The 22345-nt window shown below is 46.5% G+C and overlaps 1 protein-coding gene across 1 annotated transcript in view; it reads left to right on the top strand.

Moving 5' to 3' along the window:
• LAMC3 (laminin subunit gamma 3) overlaps positions 1-22345 on the top strand; it is a 713512-nt gene that overhangs the window by 454958 nt on the left and 236209 nt on the right. Inside the window, exon 14 of the mRNA XM_086924802.1 lies at positions 13484-13729. Within this exon, the coding sequence (XP_086780928.1) occupies positions 13484-13729 (246 nt within the window). The remainder of the gene's footprint in view (positions 1-13483; positions 13730-22345) is intronic.

The following is a 22345-nucleotide window of genomic DNA, read 5'->3' as shown; positions in this document are numbered from 1 at the left end:
AAGGTTGAACAGGAAAATAGCCACTTTCGAAAAGTGCTATTTCCAAACTTAGAATTTAAAAACCATCTACACTAAAGGCTGTGTTATTAAATTCTGAGTTCAGGGATTCCAGATTCCATATGTCTATCTTGCCATTATGGGAAGATATGCAGTTAAACATGTCACACAGCATTCCCCATGTTATCCTATGGGCAAGATGGCCTTTCAATAGTGAAAAACAAAATTGGCAGTATTTCACTATCAAGACATGTTACCCACACTAGTAACACCAAACAAAAACAGGGACGTCTGGTCACCCGACCTTTGACGCCGAAAATAGAGCCCCTTAGAGCCCCCTTTTGAGGCCCCCCCAAAAAAACTAGGGGGGCTCAGACCCCCACAGATCCCCTCTACCCCCCCTCCCACACATAAAGCCCTGGGGGCATTAATCATGACTATGGAATTCACTACTGCACAAACATCACTTCTTTTGGAATCAAAAACATAGGGCCTCATTTATGAGGCTGTGTGTCACTTTTACGCCGCTGGTGCGTTGCTTTTTGTGAAGCACCAGTGGCGTAAAAAATGCGCCTTGTTGCGCCATATTTACAAAGTGACGCATCTAGGTAGATGCTTCACTTTGTAAACCCCTGCGCCACATTATACCTGCGCCAGGTATAATGTATGCAATGGGGGCGTATTGACGCAAGAAAGGGTCGTAGAAGTGACGCAGTGAAATCTATAAGATTTCACTGCGCCACTTCTGTGACACTTTTGTGACACACTCCAGCAATGCGTCACTTTTGCACCATACACATACGTCAAAAATACTGACGTATCTGTAACTCCTTGCGCAATGATGTGTCATACTGTAAATATGACGCATCATTGGTGTCGCAAGGAGGGAGCAATGAAAAGGGACGCATCACTGTTTTACGCAGCAATGCATAATTTTTCATAAATGAGGCCCATAGGGTCTTGGTGACTTGCAAAACACTATGGGGCAGATGTACAGGCATCTTGCGCTGCCAGTATGTCACTTTTCGTGACGTACTGGTAGCGCAGGGGGCTCCTCCATATTTACAAGGAGAGGTAAATCCACCCAGCGTGGCTTTTCCTCTCCTTGTAAATACGGCTCCTTCACACGCAGCACTCTGCGTTGAAGGGGCGTTCCATGGGTGTTGCTGTGGGTGTTCCCACGCAACACCCATGGAACAAGACACATCTCCAGATTTACAAGAATTCGTAAATGAGATGCATGTGAATGCTACGCCACCCTAGAGGTGGCGTAGCGAGGCGCAACGAGGAGAAATGTTTTCATTTCTTCTTGTGTTTTTCTCTTTCAAGGCGTGCTGCATTCTACAGCACGCATTGAAAGAGGAAAATGCCTGTTGTGATTGTTTTTGTGCAGAAAAGTGCCCCTTCCTGCACAAAAGCAATCTCCCCACGACGCAGGCATCCTTGCACCATGGTCCAAGGGTGCCTCCGCCGGCACCTGGCTGCAGTTTGTCCGCCAGCGCAGGGGAGAGCACAGAGATGCGACATACTCTTGTAAATATGTTGCATTCCTGTGCTCTGAAAGTGCCGCAGCGTGGCGCAGCCAAAGGTCTTGTGTGCCGCGCTGCGGCACTTTCTTGTAGATCTGCCCCTATTATTTGGTAATCTAAAGAACAGAGCTACACCCAGAAGACTACATGTGATTAGCGAGGCGCTAACGCAGAAAAGGCGCGTGAGCATCCTTTAAGTGAGCTATGAGGTAAGTGAAAGAAAAGTTGTTTGGTTAAACAAGTGTTGTTTATGTGTTCAGTATAACTTACGTGCAACTTTCACCGAAAGAGGTTTCTTGGCGCTGCTGGTGATGTTGAACAGATGACTATTACGTAGATGTTAATTAAAAAGATATGTTTGCAAGGCGTAGCAAACTATGCACGTGGCGTCATCAACCGATGGGATTCTGGGAGTTTATGCAAAGCATATTCCCGAACCTCAACAGCCACTGGCAGCCTAGAGAAGATAGCGACAAAAATAGTTCAATGAAAAAATATAATTTTTCAAAGTTTTTTTTTACAAAATACCGACAAATTAGGGGGCAGATTTACAATAACTGGCGCATCCCCAGGGATGTGGCAGTTATTGTGCGCCACAGCTCCGCCACCCATGGTGCGCCGCATTTACAATACGGCGCACCATGGGGCAAAAACGGCACAGATGCGTGACGCATCTGTGCCGTAAAGGCGGCGCATTGCTGGAGTTGCGTCGCAAGCGCGACGCAGCTCCAGCAATTCTCTGGGGGGCCCTATCTGTCCAATGCTGCGTCAAGCCTTACGCCTGCTTCAAGCAGGCGCAGGGTTTTGACGCAGCATTGGCCTAAAAGTGCCTGCGTGAAATCTTGTAGATTTCACGCAGGCACTTTTGCGAGGCGCACCTGCCCCGGAATGCCCACCCTGCACCGGAACGCCCACATGTGGCGCAGGGCTTTACAACGTGACACATCTGCCTAGATGCGTCACATTCTTAATGGGTCGCAGGGATGCGCTATGTTTACACCGCCGTTGCGTGACGCAACAACGGCTTAAAAGTGGCGCAAGTTTGACATAAATCTGCCCCTAGGTTTATACCTTAATTCTGCTGTGAGTGAGTGAGTAACAAAGTCCAGAAGCAAACACAGAACAGAGTCTTCCCTCAAGAAGTGCCTTCTTGAAACTCGCGACCCTCAAAAAAGACTTTTTGAAGGCGTTAATGGCCATTAATGGCCTTCGACGCATGCATGGGACGCAGCCTGTTCTACACCGGAAGCGTTCATCCAAAGAGAGTCCTGATGGTTTGACTGAGAAGCTCAAAGTAATGTTTTCTCAGAGGAATTTCCTCAAAAAGTCGGATGCTTGAGCATATTTAGACTCACCTACAAGTAACCTGGCATTGTGATTCTGGAGTCTCTGTGGCTGCTTCCCTGAACCTTGAGCAGGTCCCAATCATAGGCTGTTGAAATGATCAGAATGTGTTCCCATCATGGGTGACAGCAGGTGCACTGGTCCCACCTCCTCAGGCAGAGCATTGTGGGACAGCGTCTCTTGATCAGATGCATGCATGCTGACGTCACGCTGATGCGGGTCACAGGACGCACCAACGTGGAATGGGACACGCCTCATTTAGATAAGAGTGTTTCTCCATCACTCAGTAATTCAAAGGCACAGAGGCAGGGTTAGCCTAACAGCTTGATACCTACCCCTTGACAAGGTAAGTCTAACTAAACCTTTCACAATTCCCCGATTCCAACCCTTTTAAGAGGAAACGGAGGCGGTGACTCCAGCCTCTTAGGGAAGAAATTCAATGTTTGACAAGTTTTGTTAAATCAATAGACATTTGCTTCATTCCTCATGTGTGACTCCTCTGGGTACCATGGCTGCCACCCCACATGGGGCATTAACCCATTCATGTTAGAGTAAGACCGTCCTGGCTCCGACGCATCATGTTTTTTTACTTAGTTGATCCCCAATATGGGAATTTTAAATGTGTGAGTGTGTGATTCACTGCGATTTACAGGGGTGCATGAATTGTTTCAAACCAAGGGATCTATTTTATAAAAATGAAGTCATTTGGCTGTGAGTTTAGTGCCACATATAATAATTATGGCACATTATCACACTGACTTAAAACTGTATCTGTTTTATCTATTTATATTTTCAGGTTTCCTCATACAAAATAAACCCTGTGTAGTGAAAGTACAGTCTACATTTGATACACACACACGATCATTTAAAAAAATAAAATATTAATAATCTTTCGCAGAAATCAGGGGTGGTGATTTGGTCTTGAAGAAAGCTGCAGACCCATTCTGGATTATGAGGGATGCTGAAACATGTTGACAAGTGGATGGCGCGAGTCTACTATTGACTCAAAGTTTGTTAAACTTTGATTTCAAATTTGACAAAAGAAACCTGCATTAAAATAGGCTGGGATTTCTATAGGCCATTTTAAGCCTTAATTATGCAGCCCAGTTATCACTTCAGGGACTTCCTTGTATTCCCTCAAAGCTATGTTGTAGGTTCTTGAAGAGCTCTGAAAACAACAGAGAACATCCAGACGAACTAAGCTTTCTCTCAATGACGAGGGAACATAATGATAAAGCGTGCCACCATTGGTGGGCGAGGATTCTACACCCTAAAAGAGGGATCCCGGAAAGAAAATAGTGGTAAATCAGTGATCATGCTTCACTTTGTGTGCTTTTCTTCACAGTAGGGTGGTAACATGATTTTCTCAAATCTTTGGTGTGGCTGGCAGCGAGGAGATAGGGTGAACAATTTGTGGCACAGTAGGATCCAGTCCAGGCGTCCTCAAAAGTTTAGGCTTCAGTATCTGATCAGTGTCGATGCCTATTGCCTTCTGCATAACACAGAAGAGAGGCTCTTCCAGAGAAACAACTCTTGTGAGGTCCTCTTCGTGATATTTGCTGAATTTGGCTCAGTGAAGGCTTCGATGCATAGGTATCAGGAAAGGGCAGCTGGTAATTTAAATCATCAGGATGTTGAACATTAGAATCATCTGTACTGTTAATATAGGTGGGTTGAACGACTGGAGGAGGCGACAAAGGTTCGCCCAGTTTGTAAAATTTAATAGAATCGATGTACTCTGCCTTCAAGAGACCCACCTTCCTTGGGCTAAACGGAAGTTGATGTTTGTTAGAGGCTTTGAGTTGGTTGCATGTTCATCGCAATCATCGTCAATTCGGGGAGTAGCAATCTTAGTAAGATCGTCTTTAGGAGCTTTAAACGGTCTAAAGCGGACTGTCTGGGAAGATGGGTAATAGTGGAGTTTGATTTGGGCTTTACACTGTGTGTAGTCTATGGGTCGAATCAAGATGACCCAGAGGTTTACGATTTCTTGGAAGGAGAGTTAGCCAGTTGGTCTACCCCGACAATACTCTGTGGAGATTTAAATATTTCCGTCGACTGGTGTAGTCAGTCAATATATGTAGGACGGAAACCCAGAGTCTTTCGGGCATTAAAGGCTCTCATCAGTTCACATGCGCTGACGGATGTCTGGGGGGTTAAAGAGCCACATAACCTAGGCTTTACATACTTTTCTAATCCCTTCCATAAATACACCAAGCTTGACTATTTTTTCATCTCCTCTACAGAAATGAATACGGTAGGCATAAAGAAACTACCAAAAGTGATCTCGGACCATAACCCGTTGGTACTAAGCATGGGCGAATTTTGCGAATCTGGCGTTTGCGAATTTTGCGAATTTGCGAACTCGCAATCCGCAAAATCCGCAAATTCTCGCGAATTTGCGGATTTTTTTTTTTGTGTGTTCGCAAGGATTTCTGCCAGTTCGCAAGGATTTCTGACAGTTCGCGAGGGTTTTGTACCAGTTCGCAATTGCAAACTTACATGTCGGCTCGCAACAGTCACGATTATGTTGTTTCTACGTCTGGTTCATCATCACAGGTTCCCAGCACCCTCTGTTTCACCCCTGCCACCCTCTGTTTCACCCATGCCACCCTCTGGAACATCAATGCCACCCTCTGGTTCATCATCACTGTAGATTATGGGGGGGAAAAGCAAGCACACCTGCCTGCTTCAACTGACATGAATTAATTTGGGGTTAGTTTATTAATGTGTCACTGTTTTAAAATTCCAGTCTGGCACCTGCTTCCTTATCTGTAATTTGCTTTCTGTTGCAGTGCAATTTTTTTTTCCAGGACCTTTGAGGCCTACTTGTAGCTATTCTATGAGCCTGCTGTGAGGGTCAGAGCAGGGTCATACAATTGTTGCAACTAGCAACTGAACTCTGGAGGGGCCCTTGTCAGGAAGCACTACAGGGAACGGTTACTAATGATGAGTTTGAACTTTTGAACCTGCTTTCACTTTTGCAAAACTCGTTTTTCTGCAGAACAGCATTACAGCAACTGTAATGCCCCACCAAGCTTATATGAGAAAGTTGATTTCTAATCCAAAAGTTATCCAAAGAAAATCAAAAGGCCTCAAATCCAAAAAAGTGCAGGCAAATGTCAACCTGAGGAGTTATTCTGATAAAAATCATCATTTTCAGAAGGTCTATGCTGCTTGCTAGTAGATTTCTTGTGCAGAATTGCAATTTTTGTAATTTCGCGAGTGCGAGATTGTTGCTGCCCGCCGCACCTACATGTTCGCAATTGCGAACTTACACTGCACGCCGCAAAATTGTATCACCAAGAAAGAAAAATCCGCTGCGTGCGAGTTTGCGGATTTTCGGTAAATTCGCGAGCGTTCGCAGATTGCGAATTTACCGAAAATCCGCAAAATCCGCGAGCGTAACGGATTTTCCGCCCATGCTTAGTTGGTACTGTCCTATGAAGTAGATAAGGCGTATAGGAAAAAAACTAGTTGGGCGTTTGAAAGGAGGCTTTTAGCGGACAACAGATCCTTGGAACACCTGACGAAATGGACTGGGTAATTTTTTGATGCGAATAGGTATAGTAGATCACAAAATGGGGTATGAGAGGCTTTTAAAGCAGCCTTAAGGGGAGAATCCATAAGTTGCTCGGCAAGGTTAAGGAGAGATGATAGGAGTGGGGTGGAGAGACTAATGGGGAAATTAGCGGATGCAGAAGAACAGCATATTATGGATATTAGTCATGATAGGGATGGTGCTGAGAGCCAAAGGGTATTGACGATCATTAAAGCAGAGCTGCAGCAGTTGGTAACGCAGAAGGCAATTGGTGAATATCAAACCTCAAGGGCAAAGTCATACGTAACGGGAAAACAGGCAGGTAGGGCTTTGGCGTTACGACCTAGACAGGAAAAAGTTAAGAACACAAACTCAAGTGTATATGATGACGGCAAAGAGTATACTGAGGCCAAGGAAATACTTCAAGTCTTTAAGAATTTTTACCAAACATTGTATGATGAGGAGGATTGTGATAACTGCCAGAGGGAAGAGGGCGATGATGAAGGTCCATTATTAGTTGTACAAGCCAGGGAAGAGCTGGACAGGGGTATGACCGTGAGCGAGATCAAAGCTGCATTACAGGAGTTAGCCTCAGGTAAAGCAGCAGGCCCCGACGAGATCCCCCTGGAAGTATACAAAAGCATTGAAACTGGGGTCTTCCCACTGCTGTTGGATCTTTTCAATGGCATATTGTGTTCAGGCGAGATTCCAGATTCCTGGAAATAAACCAACATAATTGTTTTTTATAAGAAGGGGAAACCAAGGGAGAACCCGGAGTCTTACCGCCCTATATCATTGTTCAACGCGTATACGAAGTTATATTCTAAAATATGGGCTAAAAGAATGGGCAGGATTATTGGCGGTCTCGTTTCCCCGTGGCAACACAGGTTTGTACCAGGGCGAGGTACAACGGATCACATGAGTCGAGCGATAGCTTTGTTCAATGCCTAGGTTGCCACGGGGGGAGATGGCCATGATCCTGCTCGACGCAGAGAAAGCCTTCGACCACGTGATCTGGGACTTTCTGTGGGGTATCCTGGCAGGGATGGGTTTTGGGTGCAAAACTATGAGAGCTCTCAAGGCAATGTATGAAGATCCGGTAGCGCGAGTTGTGGTTATGGGAGAGAGTTCTGATAAGATAGTGATTAAGAGGGGGACTCGTCAAGGGTGCCCTTGCTCTCCGATTCTTTTTTCATAATACATTGACCCCCTCATCCAGAAGATATTAGGCTCTCCACGGATTAGCCCAGTGGTATTTAATGGCTAGGTAAATAAAATACTAGCATATGCCGATGACCTGGCGGTGATTACAACGGATCCTCAGCAGGCGATGCCAGTACTGGCCGATTAGCAAAGGAGTTTGGCAGCCGTTCAGGGAATTTATTAAGTGAAGGGAAAACTCAAGTAATTTGTACAAAGAACATTGTTAAAACAGATGCTAGATTTGTGGATTCGCCAGTATACTTAGGGGTGAAAATGAACGCCTCAATCGATTAGATTGTTGCAGACAACTATCTTCCACTCATTAAAACGATAGAAGCTGATCTGAAAAGAATAGACGTGCTACATCTCTCATTGATAGGGAGGGTAAACGTCTTAAAAATGACAATGTTTCCTAAAATCCTGTATTTATTTCGGGCTATACCCCTTTTAATAGAGGAGAAAATGATGAAAAGTTGGGAATCAATTTTTATAAGGTTTATCTGGCAGTATGGCAAGGTCAGGCCCTCAACCAACTTTATATCCCTCCCACGGGAGAGGGGTGGGTTGGCCATGCCAAATCTTAGGCTATATCATTCGACCTACCTCTTGGCACAAATGACAATCCTTTTTCAATCAGATGTAAACCTGGTTGTCGAACATGGCGATATTGAGAGCCCCCCTTCTATCTTTGAGCTTTTATTGGGGAGGAAGGCTATTGGTCTATTGTTGTGTGAAGTTGATTATAGGTACAACAAGAGGGCCCGGTTTAAGATTTTAGAAGGAGCATGGGGGGTCTGGAAGTCGATCCTAAAGTTTCTAAATGTTCCAAAGAAAACCCATACCTCCATCTGTGGAATTCTAGTATTTTCCCTCAATTTGGTGCGGATAGGAACTCTCTGGTCTGGAAGATACATGGAGTTTGGAATCTTGGGGATATTATGGTGGGAGATGTGATATTGGGGTTTGAAGAAATTCAGCAGAAGTATGGTATCCCATCTAATCATTGGTTTATTTATGGTCAAATGGTTCGAACCCTGTTGGCCCTCAGGCCTAAGTTGTCGTTGACTGCTGGTAATCCAATGATTGATTTTTTAGTTAAAGGGGGCAAGAAGATTAAAGTAGTACATAATCATCTTCTGCTGGGAATTCAAGACGATCTGGAGAAGGTTGAATCTGCTCTAGCACCTAAATTGGAAGACCCAGATGTTGATCTGGATCTCGCCATACTCCTGAATAAGCAAATTTTTCGGTCATCAAATCTGAGGGCTCAGCATTACAAAACATTGTTTAACCTTTACTATACCCCGGCAAAGTTATATGCTGGGGGGTTAGGGAGGACGATAGATGTCCCAGATGTAATGATGGCCCAGCAGATTTATTACATATGTTTTACCACTGCGATATGCTAGCTCCCATTCGGGCGGAGATTATTACATTTTTGGAGGGGCTGCTAGGTCATAATATCGATCTATCCCCTACCCTGATGTTATTAGGCACGGACGATAAGCTGAAGTTGGGGAAAGATGGGGAAGCCTTGGTTTTTATCTCAGTAGCCGTATTTCGGATCCTCATGTCAGCGGGATGGAAAGACACTAATATTCCATCATTTCAAATGTGGCTCGCGAGGCTACTGGGCATGCATAATATAGAGTAGTGCCTATATGAACAAAAGAGGAAAAAATGAGGGAAATGAGTAAAAGCATTTGGGCACCTCTCAGAAAGTGGAGGGATGCTAGACTATAAAATAGGGTACACCATTGCTTGTCAGATGTTTACATTAATTGTCAGAACTTTTTAAACATCATTGTTGGTCCCCTTCATTTAATTGATGCTTTTATGGTATTAATATTTTTTAACACCTGATTTTTGCTTTTAACCCAGTAATTGCTCTGAATCCGAATTTGTATTTCATTGTTGTATGGTCTTTGTTTTCCCTTTTTTAGGATCAATGAAATTGTAACTGTCTCTTTTTTGTTTACCGCACCAGAAATTCTCAATAAATATATATATATATATTAGTTTAAAGTTATTTGCTGAATTCATAGAATAGAGACATTTAATCAGCGAGCTATCCAGATCCCAGCCTCTTCTTCTCAGTAGTTTTGGATTCAAAGGGAATCTGAGATAATCTGTACTTCACCCCTGAAAACTCTTTGGATAGTCTTCCCTCTCCCCATAAACTCTTCGGATAGTCTTCCCTCTCCCCATAAACTTTTCAGATAGTCTTCCCTCTCCCCATAAACTCTTCAGATAGTCTTCCCTCTCCCCATAAACTCTTCGGATAGTCTTCCCTCTCCCCATAAACTTTTCAGATAGTCTTTCCTCTCCCCATAAACTCTTCAGATAGTCTTCCCTCTCCCCATAAACTCTTGAGAAAGTCTCGCAACCATACCTACAAACTCTTGATATGATTATTGTGTCTACTGTCTTACCGACTGCATGCACCCTTACATTCCCTTGCCTTCCTATCTAGGATTGTTAACTTTGTCACGATTAGGGGGAGGGGGGTCCTAACTGGAAAGTTAAGCGTTGGCTGCAAAGAAGTTACTAGGACAAGGCTGTATTGTGAGACTCATTTGGTGTTGCACGTACGTATCTGGAATATAGGGATGTGTCCTAAATTTGTGAAGTCTGCCCAAAACGACGAGGACATTGCATCAGTTGGTAGAAAATGATCTACCTCCGACCTGTAATCTCCAACAATAATCTAGTGAAGTAGTGTGGCTCACTGGTTAGAGGCGGCAGACCCGAGAGCAGAGGACGGCCTGGGACCAGGGTTCGATTCCCGGCGCGGCAGGTTTCTGGACCAGGGTCAGCGGACTCGATAATTCTCTCGCCTCGGTGCCCACTCTGATCAGCGATCACACTCGGCAACTCTGGGCATTAGCTTGCCTCATCTTCACTAACGGCCCCACCAGACCGCCGGGGATGCCTGGTCTCACCCTGGAGATACCCATTAAGGGACCATCTCTCAGGGAAGCCAGGAAGGGTTTCGCAGCGGTCGAAGCGCCTTGGGACCCTCCGGGTAAGTAGTGCGCTATATAAATGCCTATACATTTACATACATTTACATTTACAGCCACCACTCAATATCTACCTCCTATTCCCCTGTACGCCAGAGATAATCTATACCTCACCCCATAAACTCTTGAGATAATCTTCCTCCAAACTCTTAAACTCTTGAGATAATCAACCTCTCACCTCCTTTACCCTTTGAGATAATCGATTTAAACCTCACAAAACTCCTGAGATAATCTACCTCCCCATGCACTCTTGAGATAATCTTCCAACCAACCCTCAGTAAACCCTTAAAATAATCTATCCTCTAAACTCTTGAAATAAACTACCTCACCCATAAATTCACTCCTCAGATAATCTATTCCTCATCCTGTACCCTCTTCAGATGATCTAGCCGTCAACCCTTAGACACTTTGGATAATCCCTGTAAACTCTTGAGATAATCCATACCCTGACCCCAATAATCATTGGAGATAACCTAGGTCAATCACCACAAAATCTTGCAATGATCAAACCCCATCCTTACACATTCGGAACTAGCACCTTGGATAACTGTGATCGAACATTCATGCTTTTCGAACGAAGATTCCAACATCAGATCATTTTTGTCTGTACTGCAGCGAAACCCCACTCTTGTAAACTCTTTAGAATAAATACCTCTCACTCCTATAAACTCTTGAGATAATCTACCCCACTCCTATAAAAACTTGAGATAAACTACCCCTGCTTTGTAAACTTGATATAATCTAGTCACCACCACAAAAACTCTTGAGGTACTCCACCTCCCACCCCCCTTAGACTTTTGAGATAATCTAACTCACCCCATAAACAGTTGAGATAACCTAGCCTGTGCCCCTGCAAACTGTTGAGCTAATCTGCCTCGTCTCAAGCAAACTCAACATAATCTTGCCACCTCCTCTATAAACTTTTGAGATAATCTATCCCCTGTACACACTTGAGAGAATCTACCTCGCCCCTATAAACTTCAGTGAGAATCTACTTCCCACTTAATAAACTTTTGAGGTAATCTACCCCAAACCCTTTACACTCTTGAAATAATGTAGCCCTTACCTCCGTCAATGTTTGAGATAATTCACCTTCCACCGTGTAACCTATTGGGTTGATCAACCTCACACCCTCATAAACTCTTGAACTCTCCTGACTAATAGACAGTGTCTATTTCCTCTTTTAGAAAGACTTTAGGCAGACAACATGGAAACCAATTCTTCCCGATGGGAGGCCAGTGTCTTGATTCCCTGTATAGATTTGCTCACGGCCATGGATCATCTGTCTCCCATGGAAGGCACTTTCACAAATTACCACTGGTGTATTGGTAATCAGTGATGTCTGATCTCATGGGGATCACCAGTGATTGAAAATATACTATTTTTGTTAGCATCACCATATTCTTATGCTGCCCTTATACAGGTAAACAACCGTATATACACATGCCTAACTAGCGCCTTGGATAACTATGATCGAACATTCATGCTCTTCGAACAAAGTTTCCAACATCAGATCACTTTAGTCTGTACTGCAGCGAAAAACTCTAAGCAACATCTCGAAGTCTAACAAGAGCGAAATATAATCTCCATTTCAAATGTAGTGACAACAGAACACAGTACGTACCTAACTCTCCTTTAATCCACATAAGTTATTCCTGTGGTGGTACCCGTATCACTGCGTGGTGCCCACCCACGGACCCTGTAGAGGGACAGTGAGTCTTACGCCTAAGTCCCAGCCTCTTAAAATTCATTCAGTGTCTCACCACCAACCCCACCGGCCACAGTTAGCTCCGGGGGGAAAGATAGGAGCGCGAATTAGATCACGTTAGAAGCATGACTTTGAGGGTCCCTTGAGCTTAGAATTGGTAGAGCTGAGGATTGTCAAAGACAAAAGCGAGAGAGTTGAGGGTTCTCAAAGAGATACGCTGTAGAGCGTGTACAGGTAGCTCAAAGAGAGAAATGGGAAAGCTGAGGGCCCTGTAAGATAAAAGTGAGAGATCTGAGACCCCACGAGGAGAGACATAGGACAGTTGAGGCCTCACAAAGAATGAAATGGTAGAGATGAGGCACCTGCAAGAACAAAGCGGGAGAGCTGAGACCCCAAAAGGATAGAAGGAACTGAACTAACATCCCAAGTAGTGCAAGCGGAGGCTTTCGAAAAAAGGAAGCAGTGAAGATGAGGAGCATTGAGGATGGAGTGGTAAATCCCTGGTCCTTTGAGGAGAGAAGTATTAAACCAAGCCTCTCTAAATATGAATTAGTTGAGCTAATAACAAAATAGGTTGAGGGTCGTGGTGGATTTAGCAAGTGAAGCGAAAGACATTATAACAGAAAACGAGGGCTCTCAGCTAAAGGGACCATGAAGCTCAGGGTTCTAATTAAAAAACCAGTGTGGTGTTTCGAATGGGGGGCTCCAACAAAAGACACACCCCTCAACCACAATATCAAAAGGTTACCTGGCTGATTCTGTCAGTAGCAAGTTTGTCAGAAATATTAGGCCGTGTACGTCTAAGTGCCAATGGCCGGTACAGTGGAATTGCGAATGGCTTATTAAATCAGTCTGGTTCCATTTGATAAAAAATTCTCTGGACCTTTCAATGGATATGGGTTAAGGGTCCCTCTTCTTGGAGCACACTGCTTGGAACATGACTCAGTTTTTGAATAAATATTAGGTTGGGAGGAAGTGTGATGGACTGTTAAAAGTAACCTCTTGTTCCGCCTTTTAATATAGAGCCTCATGGTTCTCTAGTAGAGGCATTGTACATTTGAAGGACATTAAGTGAGGACACAGTCATTTCAAGTAGTTTGTATCACGTTGTGCTGTGTTTCTTTGTTTCCTTCCTCAGGTCGACGCTGTGAACTGTGTGATGATGGATTTTTTGGGGATCCCTTTGGGAATCGTGGTCCTATGCGCCCTTGCATCCCGTGTGAATGCAATGGAAATGTCGACCCTAATGCTGTCGGCAACTGCGACCAGGTGTCTGGCAGCTGTCTCAAATGCCTACACAATACTGCAGGAAGCCACTGTCAAAGATGCCGCGAGGGTTTCCATGGGAACGCGCTGAGCCAGAACCACGCTGAGAAATGTGTGGGTGAGTACTCTCCCTCCCTACCAACAGTGCCCTCCTGCTTGCACACTCTTTGTTCAAATCATTCCTCACCTGGTCTGGTTGATAGGGTTCTGGACATCAGACTGAGGGTTCATTTAAGACCTAGTGAGATGGGCCCTGGACTATACCATTGCATGGATACCCCCCTCTAGTAGAGAGCAACTAACATCGCTCCTGTGGGGTGGGGCCAGGGCTATTCCATTGCAGGGGTGTCGCCTCATGTAGAGTGACAGTGCATGCACTTCCGTTGCCCCAGTGGGATGGGACCTGGGCTATACCATTCTGTGGGTACCACCCCCGTAAAGTGGGGTAAAGCATTTTTCATCATCCCAGTGGGTTAGTACTTGAATGGCTGACCTCCTCCTGCAGAGATTGAGTACGGCAGTTGCCATCACCCCGTGAGGTATGGCTTGGGTTATTAGACTGCACTAGTTCCCCCTCCAGCAGAGTGACGGAGCCCCCACAGGACGGACTGAGCCCTGAGTGGTGCATGCCATGGCTGGGGTGTCCTGACAGTGAGGCCTGACTCCGCCCCTCTTCCAATGCTGTTAGTTAGTTTTAACAATGTATGCCCCATGTACCTCAACAACGGCATAAACTTTCACAAACTACCAGACACCTCCACTTAGCCGGACTCATATGTGCCGCTCCTCGCATACTCAGGACGAGATACAGTGGACTTGCCTTCTCATAACTCTCACCTAAAGCCTGGAAGAACCCGCGGCGGTGCATCTGAGCCGCCGTCTCCGTTCTTGAATTCCACAAGAAACAGTAGATCTGGCTCATCACCTAGCCGAGTGGTTCCCAAACGTTTCTGACCCGTGGCTCCTTTGACCCATTGGCCATTGCCCGTGGATCCCCACTGCTACTTTTTTGGGATGGTTGGGGGATGTAATCCGTGCCTCGGGTGTACTTGAATTTTTTCCCTGAAAATAATTAGGATGAAGCTGTTGAAGGTTTTATAATCATATGCGCAGGGTGTTTCGTATTACTAAGGCGGCGCCTCTGTAAAATATTCCTAGTTACTCTTCTTTGCCCATGCCTTTCTTAGAGTACCCTCTCAAACTTTTTTATCCCACTTAAAGTGCTAGATACCACCCCTATGCATGTAGAACCCATTGCCAAAGGGTTTCTGCACTTGAACAATATTTACATACAATTCCATTTCTAGCTTTGTCCTATATGCCAACACACCTTTCTCAGCAGGGTGCCTTACGATTTTTTAAACCACATACAGCGTTATTTTTGCTGTCTCCTCCCTAAAAATGCCTCCAAATAAATAGAAGTAAAATAAATTCCTCTGATTTTTTTTTTTTGCATTGGTGTAAAATGCATTTGGAAAAACAAAACTAGCAACAAGTCTAACAAAATAAATCAAGCTTACCTTGGGGGTGTTGGAACGTGGGGATCCAGTGACATATGGAGGTAATCTCCCTCAACATGCCATCAATTAAGCACGACATTAACAGCTTTAGGCATGACACATAGCAATCATCAAAATCATGCATTCAAGTCTTATGAATTTAACTGTAGCCAACAGACCCTTCAACATTAAATGCATTAACGTACTTGGTGCGCGGCTCCCAGGCTAGGTATGTCTGCTCCCCAGGGAGTCACGCGCACAGCTTGGGAACCACTGAGCTAGCCACACCTGACCCAGGCTGGGGCCCCTGCGGCATCACCGGGACACCCTCCAGGGTGAATTTTGCACTGTACAAAAAACATATAACATAGCCGTAGAAAAAGCACATTTTTGTTTACTAAGAAATAAAGCCAAAATGAGAGCCACGTCTTCCAAAAGAGGATCACGGCTCGAGAGCCAAGAAACATGACTCAGCATATGCAATACATGTTTTTTCATTCTTGCAAAGCAATAGTGTTATTTTTAATTGAAATTGAGCTATACTGTCAGCTGCCTGAAAAAACCGCACATCCTCTCGTTCAGTCATCAGTTCTCTCCTGAAGATGTGATTTGTGAAGAAATGCAATCTAGGACAGAAGGGTTCTTAGTCCTGGCTTCCCAACTTGATCACAATGTGTGATACTGGGCAAATCACTTTTTCTCCTTGTTTCTCATTCACAACATCTGCCTACATCCCAGGACTTCCTGAAAGCGATTCCCTGTAGTGTGTAGTCCCACACCATCATTCATTCAGTCAAATGTGTCACCATTGGCTCCCTGAGTGCTCACATGTGTACACAAACTCCATACAATAAAAGTGAAGGGCTGTTTCTTTCTCTCACTCCCTCAGCCCCACTCTGATCTCTCATATCCAAGTGCACCCTCAGGCCGGTGTCTCTGAAGGCCGGTAGTAGACTTTGCCGACTCTACCAGGGCTTCGGGGGTGCTGCCTATGATACATACATCCTGAGTTCCCCCTTATTACCCTTACCCACCCTTGCCAAGGTCACTCCATCGTCCTCAGGCCCTGCCTCGAAAGCCCAGAAGCGCCTGGGGTAATCTTACGCACACCATGTGAGCAGGGGCGTAGCTAGAGCTTGTGGCGCCCGGGGCTATCCGTCAGATTGCCGCCCATGGCATCCGGAGTCCTGTGATTGTATGAGGAATTTTGAATCTCACCTCACTCTTAAATTTCGCGCACAAATATTTCTCACATATATCATTGGAATGCTAGTTTTACATTGGTCTATTAACTAGTGCAAGTTAGTGTTAACTATTTGAACTCGCAGTTGTAGAGGGCTGCGTACCGCACCCCGGGGCCACTTGCATCATTATTCTGGTGTGATTTTTTTAAAAATACTTTTAAACATATTTGTCAGCCTGCCTGACTGTGACCGCTATGGGTGTCTCACAGGCTCTACCGAGGCTTGCCCAGCAATCATGCTATCACGCACATGCTCACTGCGGTGGCCGGAGTCCATGAGTCAGCTGACTCTAATGAATTTATGGTATAGGCCTGAGGCAATTAAGATCTGTGTTAGGGCCTCTCACACCCTGTTATAGTCTGGGCCCAGGTCCCATGTGGGACAGAGAGAGCAGCATGGAGTTTAGTGATTCTTCTCTCCCGGTTTATTATTTGAGCTCTTTCCAAACAGTGCCATGCCACATGTTCACAGACAGGTACTCTCATTGGTGTGCGTCGTGACAGTCACTCGAGACAGACTACTTTTGCACTTACCTGCATGTATCTGGATCTGAATGTGGGGTGTTGGATTTACTGGGTCCTTCAACACTTGCTGTGCTGCAGGCTTTAAACAGAAATGCAGGGTTGACTGAATACCGACTACACATGCATTTATGTTTTACAAGGAACATTCAAACCTCACAGTCAGGATCCATGTGCACTTGGGAAGAAGATGCAAGAACAGGCCCATTGCAAGTATAGCTGGACTTCTACACTGGGGAGTCAGGGTACAGACATGCTGTATGCCCACAACCACTGCCACAAGCCAGCAACTTTCAGCAAAAGGGTTATGGAGAAATACCATGCACAGACTACAGAGCAACAGAAGGGTCACAATTCTGGAGTCTGAGGAGTGCTGGATTTGGAATACGAGGTGTCCTGTTGATTGAGGATACCAACCTCCCTAGCAGCCACTTTATTTGGCAACTATACCCCTATACATAATGTGCTGACTGACAGGGGGATGTGGGAGGCTGTGGCTTTGGGTAATAATAAGTGTGTATATAACATTCACGTATACATACCTAATATGCTTAACACAGAAAAAGTAATTCTACTTTGAGGCAACAAACAGCGTAAATATTTTTAAAAAATGAACCTAAGGGATTAAATCTGTACATTCAGATAAAACAATCTTCGCACAGACATGCCTGGTGGAACTTTAGAATAGGTCTTAGGATACATGACTTTTCTAGATCATACCCCCGCAATCAGGGTTCAGGGGGCTGCTCTGTGGTGGCGAAGTTTGTGAGGCTAAGGGCTCGTTTCACACAGAATGTTACACCGACCTGTCGAACACAGAGTAGACACACCGCTCTCAATGAATACCGATTAACAGTACTCTCATAGCTGCTAATATTTCAGATTGCAATGTGTGACATTTATATAATTTCGGTGTTATTATGAGTGACATTTGAACGACTACGAATGACACTGTCTTGCAAACAAAATCAAGCAATGAAGACGAGCGAAACATAAATATCAGAAATTACACCGATCTGAGCAATGAGAAACTAAGATCTTTAAACAAATGCTACAAAGCACCAGAGACGGAAAGACAATTCACTAACCTAGTGACCTTGTAACCTGATTGTACTGTTTAACCAGGTGAGTAACATCGACTGCTGGGCCCCGGGCTCCTCCTTGGCAATCATGCACAGGAACATCGCTGAGGCCACATGGGACATTCGGGCCGAGGAGTCAAACAGGATGTGAGAGAGAGGCCCCAACACGGACTTCACAGCTGCCAGACAGCCTTTACTGCGCAGCAGCTAGTCAGCCCGGAGGCTGCATTACTTCAAATTAAGTGAAGGCACAGTACTGAGCACTAATATAAATAATTAAAATCAATTAGCAGGGGGCACACCGGCCCTGGGGTACGCCCACATGCACTTTCACTCATCCTCCTTAAAATTGGAAGTGTTCAAACTACATGTTGCAAGGGCTAGCTCTCTGAGCAATTACGGTTAAAGTTAGCATATCGTAAGTGCGCTGCTTTAGGACAAATACAGCCGCTCACTCAGGCCTGTCACTTACATGACAATACTGAACAGTATTATAATTAAAAGCGATTAGCTGAGCACACCGACCCCGGTGTCGCCCAGCATGCGATGCTACCCGCTATTAACAAGGCTGAGTGAGAGTGTGCATGGCTCTCCAAGAAATCAAAATATGGTTAACATCATCAAGCCAGAGTGCTTTAGTAAAAATTACCGCCGCTCACTTACATGGTACAGTTGGATTCTTGATGTAGGAGGCGTCGCTGCCCGGTGGGCTGGGGGGATGGTGGTTGGCGGGAGCTGCGAGCGGGCTGTCTCTCGCTCTTTCTCGTTGTTTCCAAAATTATGTCCCTAAATACCGCAGAGAGGGTGTGTTTGAGTTAATGAGCCCTTACTGCTACTACTGCTGGAAGTTGCTAGAAAGTCAATAAGTGGCACGAGGGTCAATAGATTATAAACATATCAAAGCCTTACTTCAGGAATATGTCAGGCACCCTCGATGACCCAGCCGCAGATTTACTAATGTCTCGTGATTCATGATTGCTTCCGCTAGTGACACACGGTCAGGAGGGGGCAACATTGGCTGCACCTTTGACGCCGTGCCCTGCGTGCCTGCATCTGTTCCTAAGCAGCTTCTTCTGTGCAATTTTACCACACGCGGGCTGCGGGCGCCAAACCAACGCTGCAGTCTACACATGGCAGACGTGCCATTTATCCCATTAGTTTGCGAGAAGTCACAATACCGTACCGGGTCTACAGCATTGACCTTTACTTGCTTGGCACTGCAATTTAGGCGCGAGGGCTGTCCAAACATTGTGCCCAGGGCCGTCATTGGTAGCGCTTTCGCGCGCTAAGAGATTGACGGCCCTGGGACGGTCACGGGACCCATAGTGCCCACACCGCCATCGCTCGCTCCACTTGTACCCACTACATTCACAACCAAGAAGACTCATGAGACATAATTGTGGGAAAACGGTGGTGCAGGTTTATTTGCATACAACAGCAGATAGGTGGGTCATCTTACAGGCGATCCAAGACGGCAGCCCCTCGCTGACCCGCCTGCCTAATTAGCCAATTTGCACGGTAAGTCGATGCTCTTGACGGTGCAATACCTTTAATAGTTATCTCGTTTACTCCCGCCCCCCCTGTCGGGGCGGAGCGATGAGGCACACCCCCGGTCGGTTTAGGCCCCCCGACCGCCCGAAGGACTAACGGGGCGCCGACGTTGTTTCCTGGAACCCCCTCGGCTCCAGGTTCTTGGCTCGGGCACCCCTACTCTGCCAGGCAGAGGTATTGCTGTCTCCTTCTGCCGCAGAGGTACCCTTACTGTCCATCTGCTTCCAGATCGCCCTGTGACTCCGCCTGCAACACAAAACAGACCATTAATTGTTCACACCAACCTGCTGCTCTGCCGCTGGGTCTGGGCCAGGGCGGGAACAGCGCAGAGTAGTCCAGATGCAACGCGGCGGAAAAGAGGAAGTACTGAACCGGGCTGGCCTAGATAAAGGCCCAAGGACCGCCCACCACCTTACGTGCTCGCACCTGTATTGGCCACCCCTAAAGGGGGGGCGGCGCCCTGACTGTCGCGCTGATGACGTTTTGCTCGCGAGGCATGTGTCACTAAGACGCTGTCTCGCGTTATCTCCCCTTCGCGTCGCGCGGCCAGCGGCATAGTGCCCACACCGCCATCGCTCGCTCCACTTGTACCCACTACATTCACAACCAAGAAGACTCATGAGACATAATTGTGGGAAAACGGTGGTGCAGGTTTATTTGCATACAACAGCAGATAGGTGGGTCATCTTACAGGCGATCCAAGACGGCAGCCCCTGGCTGACCCGCCTGCCTAATTAGCCAATTTGCACGGTATGTCGATGCTCTTGACGGTGCAATACCTTTAATAGTTATCTCGTTTACTCCCGCCCCCCCTGTCGGGGCGGAGCGATGAGGCACACCCCCGGTCGGTTTAGGCCCCCCGACCGCCCGAAGGACTAACGGGGCGCCAACGTTGTTTCCTGGAACCCCCTCGGCTCCAGGTTCTTGGCTCGGGCACCCCTACTGTGCCAGGCAGAGGTATTGCTGTCTCCTTCTGCCGCAGAGGTACCCTTACTGTCCATCTGCTTCCAGATCGCCCTGTACTCCGCCACAGCTCTGGATGAGGCCCCCGACGATGACAGAGCCCCCCACCAGCTAGCACCTTGTACTTAAACCTAGCACCTGTATGTCAAACGCAGCCCGCTGCCGCTAATGTTTCCTGCAAGTCAAGGAGAAACACATCCATCCCCGTCTCAGACAAGTGAACCCCATCCTTTTCATAGTAACCCACAGTCCTGTCCTGTATTAATGAATGCCTAATAAACCCCATACCCCTCTTTTCCGTGAACTTCTGCAAAGCCCTGTTCACCCTTCTCCTGCCCTGCTCGATGGCAAGTGGCGACCGCGCTCCCCTCCATGTCCTGCGTGGGACAATTTCTGACCATACCAATTCCGTGGTTCCCAACTCGTTAGCTATGGACGTGAATTCCCGCTGCATGGTATCCACTAAGGCTCGCCTCCCCATGGTTACCAGGTCGTTACCACCCAGATGTATTACTAGAATGTTGGGCGGTCCCCCCAAGGCTGCCACACCCTGCGCCAGTCTGCGCTTCAGCTGACCCCACTTCATTCCAGGTGAGCCCATCCATACTATCCGGGTCTTTGCAAAGGCCAACTCCCATTTCCTGTATGCAGCCCATCGCTCGAGTCTGGAAACATACGAATGCCCCATCACCCACACGCAGACGCCGACTGTAAGAAAAGACACCGTTGGTATTACACTTTTATTCAAAACTTCACTGCACAAAACAAATAAACAATAGCACACCAGAATTAATTGCACAAAATTCAAGGTTCAAAAAAGGGAAACTGACAGCTCGGCATTGCCTTGCAAGAGCAAATGGTCTCAACCCTCTATTAAGGTCTCCAACCCGGATATGCAACGTCAACATTCACGTTCGATGCCCCTATATTTACGGGCGTACATATCTTTGGTAACATGCTGATGACCATCTCCCCACTCTTTTGACCCCTTCTTCCCCCAGGCCCGCCTTGTATGCTGCTGTGGCTGCACCTATTCTCAAAGAATGGCTGGAAATTTTTTTGCCATCCCCAGCTGCTGCCAACCCAGCCTTTGCCAACACTTTCTCCATCACCTTTTCAAATTGAAACTTAGTTAGTGGCATGCCATCTGCGTGGATCAGGAAAGGTCCCGCCAGCAGAGGTCTAATTTTCAAATACTCCCGCACCAAGGACACCGGGCAATATCTGGGGTCCTCAAAAGCATGTAATGTTATAGCTACTCCTTTCCCAGCCTGATCGGTCTTGGATTTGCGCAACCATAAGACCAGGGAATCCCTGGCATTCACGTCTAGCATGTCCAGTGCTCTCCCCGACCTGTCGTTTTTGGACCTGACAACCAGCTCACTGGTGCGGAATGCCCCGAAGAAGGCCAGGCAGAACGCTGTTGCAAAAAGATGAGCCTCAAAGGCAGAACTGGCTACCGCAGGCACTGTGTCTACCATGCATTTCAGGGTAGGAAACTCTATCCCGGCTCTCCTATCAGGGGTCCTGATCTCATCCCGCACCCAGCCCTTCAGCGCCGCCCTAATCCTTAATATGCTCCCGTGGGGTCATCTTCACCATTCAGCTTGGTTTCATGCCTGAGTGCGGCCAGGTGGCTGCACACCCAAGAATGGGACTTGCCGGATTCGTTCGCCCAAACAACAAAACCCTCAACCTGTCCCTTCAAGCCCCCCTCCGTTGCACCAAGGTACTTCGTCACTGTTCGGAAAGTGTCCAGCTGGGACGCATATCTCCTCCTTGTCGATTGTGCCGGGGAACGCTGGCCCATCTGTTTTAAGCGTTCCCCCACCGAAAGAGTCGCCAGTACACTGCCGGGAACGGTGTCATCTCCT

The sequence above is a fragment of the Lissotriton vulgaris genome, chromosome 5 (genome assembly GCF_964263255.1).
Source record: "Lissotriton vulgaris chromosome 5, aLisVul1.2, whole genome shotgun sequence".
Taxonomy (NCBI): Eukaryota; Metazoa; Chordata; class Amphibia; order Caudata; family Salamandridae; genus Lissotriton; species Lissotriton vulgaris.
The sequence above is the reverse complement of the archived record's forward strand: the minus strand, read 5'-3'. Positions and strand labels throughout refer to the sequence as shown.